Source organism: Hyperolius riggenbachi, chromosome 9, assembly GCF_040937935.1.
Source record: "Hyperolius riggenbachi isolate aHypRig1 chromosome 9, aHypRig1.pri, whole genome shotgun sequence".
NCBI classification, from domain to species: Eukaryota; Metazoa; Chordata; class Amphibia; order Anura; family Hyperoliidae; genus Hyperolius; species Hyperolius riggenbachi.
In genome coordinates, this window is record NC_090654.1 from 66,472,618 (window position 1) to 66,477,598 (window position 4,981).

The 4,981-nt window shown below is 47.1% G+C and overlaps 1 protein-coding gene across 5 annotated transcripts in view; it reads right to left on the reverse strand.

The window, feature by feature from the left end:
- Positions 1-1,094: 1,094 nt before the first annotated feature.
- Positions 1,095-4,981, reverse strand: part of LOC137532463 (hyaluronidase-1-like) — a 95,841-nt gene continuing 91,954 nt past the window's right edge. For all 5 annotated transcript variants that reach the window (XM_068252970.1, XM_068252974.1, XM_068252973.1 and 2 more), the window contains exon 4: positions 1,095-4,893. In XM_068252970.1, coding sequence (XP_068109071.1) covers positions 4,576-4,893 — 318 coding nt within the window. In that variant the 3' untranslated portion in view covers positions 1,095-4,575. The remainder of the gene's footprint in view (positions 4,894-4,981) is intronic.

Genomic DNA, 4,981 nt, shown 5'->3' on the forward strand with positions numbered 1-4,981 from the left:
CGTTTTAAAAAGCGCTCAGAAGCACTCTTGGTGTGCACCAGCCCTAAGGTGGGTTGTGGCTGGACAGATATGTTAACTTGCTGCACTTTCTACAGGGGAGGGGTGAATCTTAGACGAGACATAGAACATTTATATCACGCTTTTCTCCTAGCAGGCTCAAACCACCAGAGCTGCTGTGTTAGGGAGTCTTGCCCAAGGTCTCCTCACTAAACAGGAACAGCTGAGATTCAAACCCAGATCTTCTGTGTCAGAGGCAGAGCCTTAACCAGTGCACTATCCAGCCACTAGGTGACACTGACTGACTGACTGACTGACTGACTGACTGACTGACACACACACACACACACACACACACACACACACACACACACACACACACACACACACACACACACACACACACACACACCTCTTCCCCAATAGTAACAATACTTTGTTATAAAATGTATTTTTAATAAACCTTTTATAGCAGAAAAACAACAAACAGCACATGAGATGATGGAAAAATTCCTAATAACACATTTCTGTTATAGCACAGGACACAAGGAAAACACATATAATTCATCCTGTGTGTGTTTAGAGATAAGAGCCTGTAACTCCCCCTCATTTTCAAGTAATCACGAGTGTAATTTGAGCTCTCAGCTGTGTCAGCACAGGAATTCGGCAGAACCAGCTAATATGTAAACACAGGAAGTTAACCCTTTTTCTGCTTCCGTGAAGTCAGGAAGTAGACACGCTGCAAATTTATTGCAGGAGTTCTCTAAGTTGTAACAAATAAATGTTTTTTCTTTAAATATTATACTGTTGCTTATCTTTAAGAGCATAAAGGAAGTTCCGAGTTTAGGTCTGCTTTAAAGAGACATGTCAAGTGATGAGATAAATAAGTGTATGCACAGTCTTAATACTACAACCAGTCCTACACAGAGTTAGTCTGTTTCCTTTTTTTTCTTACTGTAAAGATAAACAATCCACAGCTCTAAATGGCAATTTCTGTGCAATCAGAATGCAGGAAGAGCAGAACTAATCAGTGGTCATAAAACTCCTGTGTGGCTGACAAAAACACTTCTCAGTGGGGGGGGGGGGGGGGGGGGGGGGGGGGACAGATTCAACCTTCAATAGTTCAAGCTCTGAAAGAGAGCTGAATACTTGATCATTTACCTCAAACTTTAAATGGAATTAAGCACCTTGTCCCCTGGAATTTCTGCTCTGTTCCCGCCTCCCTTTCCAGCTGTCCTTATTTATGGCCCATACTCACGGGCTACAATTGTCGCCGCAACACGCGGGGCGCACGTTGCAGCAACAGGTCGCCCGTGAGTATGCGGCGTTGCACGCGCGCGCACCCCGAACTGTCGCCCGTCGCCAGGTGATTGAAACTTTCAATCGCCTGGTAACAGTCGCCGCCGCAACTGTCGCTAGTCCGCGTGAGTACGCGGACTAGCGACAGCAACATAATAACAAATAGACGGCGCTTCCGGCGGGGGGGAGGGACAACAGCGACAGCTTCTGGCGCATCAGTTGCCAGGTCCCTCCGCCGTGTGTATGCGGAAGGACCTGGCGACGAGCTGTCGCTGGCCTGTCGCGCACACGCTCCCGTGTGCAAGCGACAGGCAGTTTAGTTGCCCGTGAGTATGGGCCATTACAGTAGTCACAGATGCTATCTTCAGACCTTCCCTCTGGATAAACTCTTTGAAGCACTTGTCCTAATTACCCACCCCCTTCTGTTGACGAAAGCTATTGTTTACAATAAAACCATTAAATTATTGCTAAGCTGCCTGAAATCTCTGTGTATGGGCGGGCCGACTGAAGTAGGCTAATTAAACCTCTAACTTTTAAATGTAAAAAGAAAAAGGTAAAATGGAATGTTTTGGTTTTTTTGATGCCCTGGGTGCTAAAAATGGAACTCGGTTCACTTTAAGGCCCCTTTTATGCATGCCTTGCAAGTGTGCATTGCATTACCCTGTTTTGCTGCAGGGCAACGCAACAATAATGCAAGGCAATGGGGAATAGCACACTTACTCCGTCTCACCCCAAGTGCCTGATCGGCTGTTGACCCGCCGCAAACTCAGTGTGTTACTGTTATCCGCATGGATTTGAAATATGTTGGTGGCGGTATTGCTGCGCACATGTGCAGAATGACGGAAATTCATGAAGAAATTCGTTAAAGAAGCCTAGGAATCCCAGCAACATACTTCCTGTCCAGCAAGGTCGTACATCACGCGGCGAGGGGCGTGTGGCGCTCTGCATATGACCCTGTCGGCGCACTCTGCCACAGTTACGGTGCGGTGGGGGGTGGAGCACAGCAATGCAATGCAATGGTCAGGTGTAAAACCAGCCTCAAGAAAACCTGAACTGGGAGGAAAGTGGAGGCGGACTTATGCATTTCATTTTAAAGGGAACCTAAACTGAGAGTGATATGGATTTTTCCTTTTAAACAATACCAGTTGTTTGGCAGCTCTTCTGATCTCTTTAGCCGCAGTAGGGGCGGAATAATACACCTGAAACAAGCATGTAGCGAATCCAGTCTGACTTCAGTCAGTGCACCTGATCTGCATGCTTGTTCAGGGGCTGTGGCTGAAAGTATTAGAGGCAGAGGATCAGCAGGAGAGTCGGGCAACTGGTATTATTTTAAAAGGAAAAATCCATATCCTTCTCAGTTTAGGTTCCCTTTAAACAATGCACATTGCCTGGCTGTGCCAATGATCCTCTGACTCTTATACTTTTAGCCATAGACCCTGAACAAGCATGCAGATCAGGTGTTTCTGACTGAAGTCTGACTTTATCAGTCGCATGCTTGTTTCAGGTGTGGGATTCAGACACTACTGCAGCCAGAGATACGCAGGGTGTATGGCAACTCGAAATAAATATGTCCATATCCCTCTCACTTCAATTTTCCTTTAACTTCTCTGGCTTTCAGTTTCCCCAGGATTTCTGTGCAAAAAGTGATCCAATTAATTTTCATAAACTTTTTTTCCTGTAACTTGCCAAAATGTGTCAAGCAGGGGTCTAGTATACAGTGCAGGAGTGTATTGACATGTATGCAAGTCAATGCTGTTCACAGCACGTTTTGTATGGATGTATATATCGGCCAATACCGCTAGGGAGGTTAAATGAAACCTTAGCTGAGCATATATATTAAAAATAAAGTGTCCCCATAAACCTTATTAAAGAGAGTCTGAAGCGAGAATAAATCTCGCTTCAGACCTCATAGATAGCAGGGGAATATGCGCCCCTGCTAAAACGCCGCTATCCCGCGGCTTAACGGGGATCCCTTCACCCCCAAATCCCCTCGGTGCAGCGGGGGATCTCTTCCTGGTTGGGGCAGGGCTAACTGCCACAGCCCTGCCCCGTGCGCGCTTGTCAGCGCGTATCGCCCCTCTCAGTCTTCCTTCACTGAGGGGCGGGGGAGAGGCGACGATGCGCCGCTGATAGACACGACTGGAAACAGGGCTGCAGCCGTTAGTCCTGCCTCCAGGAACGACCAAATTTGCGACCAAGGTTTGCGGGGGTGGGTTTGGGGGTGAAGGGACCCCCGTTAAGCCGCGGGATAGCGGCGTTTTAGCAGGGGCACACATGCACACATGCCCCTGCTAACTATGAGCTCTGAAGCGAGATTTATTCTCGCTTCAGAGTCTCTTTAATAGTACTTGTGTTCTCACACATTTTCCCTGCTTCACTAAAGCCTGCTCCTCTGTAAAAGCAGAGTTTGGTTTTCAAAAACAAAACCATAAATGACAGTGGTTTCTGCTATTACATCCAGGTCATCCCGCAGCCCATGATGTCAGCTACAGCTTTTGCGCTTGTGCACGATCATAATCTGTTACAGTGCAGGCAAGAAATGATGTTCAAGTGGGTGCACGAGCAGGGGAGTATCAGGGTAATATAGAACCTATGGCAAACACTAAAATTGCACACCGCCCAGGTCAGAGCCCCTTTCCCCTCTAAAAACAGCATCCTTTCTCCCATACTTGTGTTCTGGTTCCCTGTGACATTACGGAGTAGCCATGCTCCCCAGATAACCAAATTAATCAGATTTGAGTGACTGGGGGCGCAGCACAGGGGCAGGCATGGCACGAGCCGTTACTGCACCCCTCTAGATACGCTTCTGTGCATGAGCCTGTAAGCATGCCCAGTTACTATTACCGGCTGGCTGAGTTTCTTAATTCCCGTCATGTAATCCATACACACATATCCCCACGCTCGTGCGAGTAGCTGAGAATCATAGGTGTGGTGCGGGAGTAGCTTTAGTGCCTGGCTAGGAGCTCGGACCTTGGGAGCAGGGAGCGTGAGCTGCATTACTATTTCCGGGTCACTGAGGCGATTCAGGCACCTGAACGAGATGATTTATAGGGTACAGGAGCACCTTAGAAAACAGCAGACACTGCGGTAAGTGTCTGCTCTATAAGCACAACACAGCCACAGCATTTATTTTAAATACATTGTTGATTTAAGTGTCCCTTTAAATGTAGATTTAGAACTTTTAACACCAGGGGATTCCAGGAGAGTCCTATTTAGTGTTAGGACTATAGATACAGTTGTTTATCTCAGTTTATTTCCACTTCAGGTTTGCTTTATTCATTAGAAGACCACTTGTTGGGAGCAGTCCAGCCCCTTCCAGCCGGGATAACAGCGGCACTGGAATTTGTCAGCCATGTATAAAATATCTGTCTTGGAGGGTTTTCCAGAGACCAGGAAGCCATGGCCTGTTTGGTTCTTCTTAATGTTGAAGTTCTCGGGGTTTAAGTGGAGGTGGGAGTTGGAAGTAAAGTCTTTGCGCACGCAGCGTCCATTTCCTGTGCAGAGTGCCCGGCTGCAGAGGGCGGAGCTAGTTGTCACATTCACCACATACATTCCTAGAATATTGTCTATGTAGGATTTCACTGCCAGACACGCCTCCTGCAACAGAGCAAATCACAATCACCATAACGTAGCCTATGTGAAGAAGATCTCAGTTATGTACATATTTTTTGAACTAAGGGTGTAG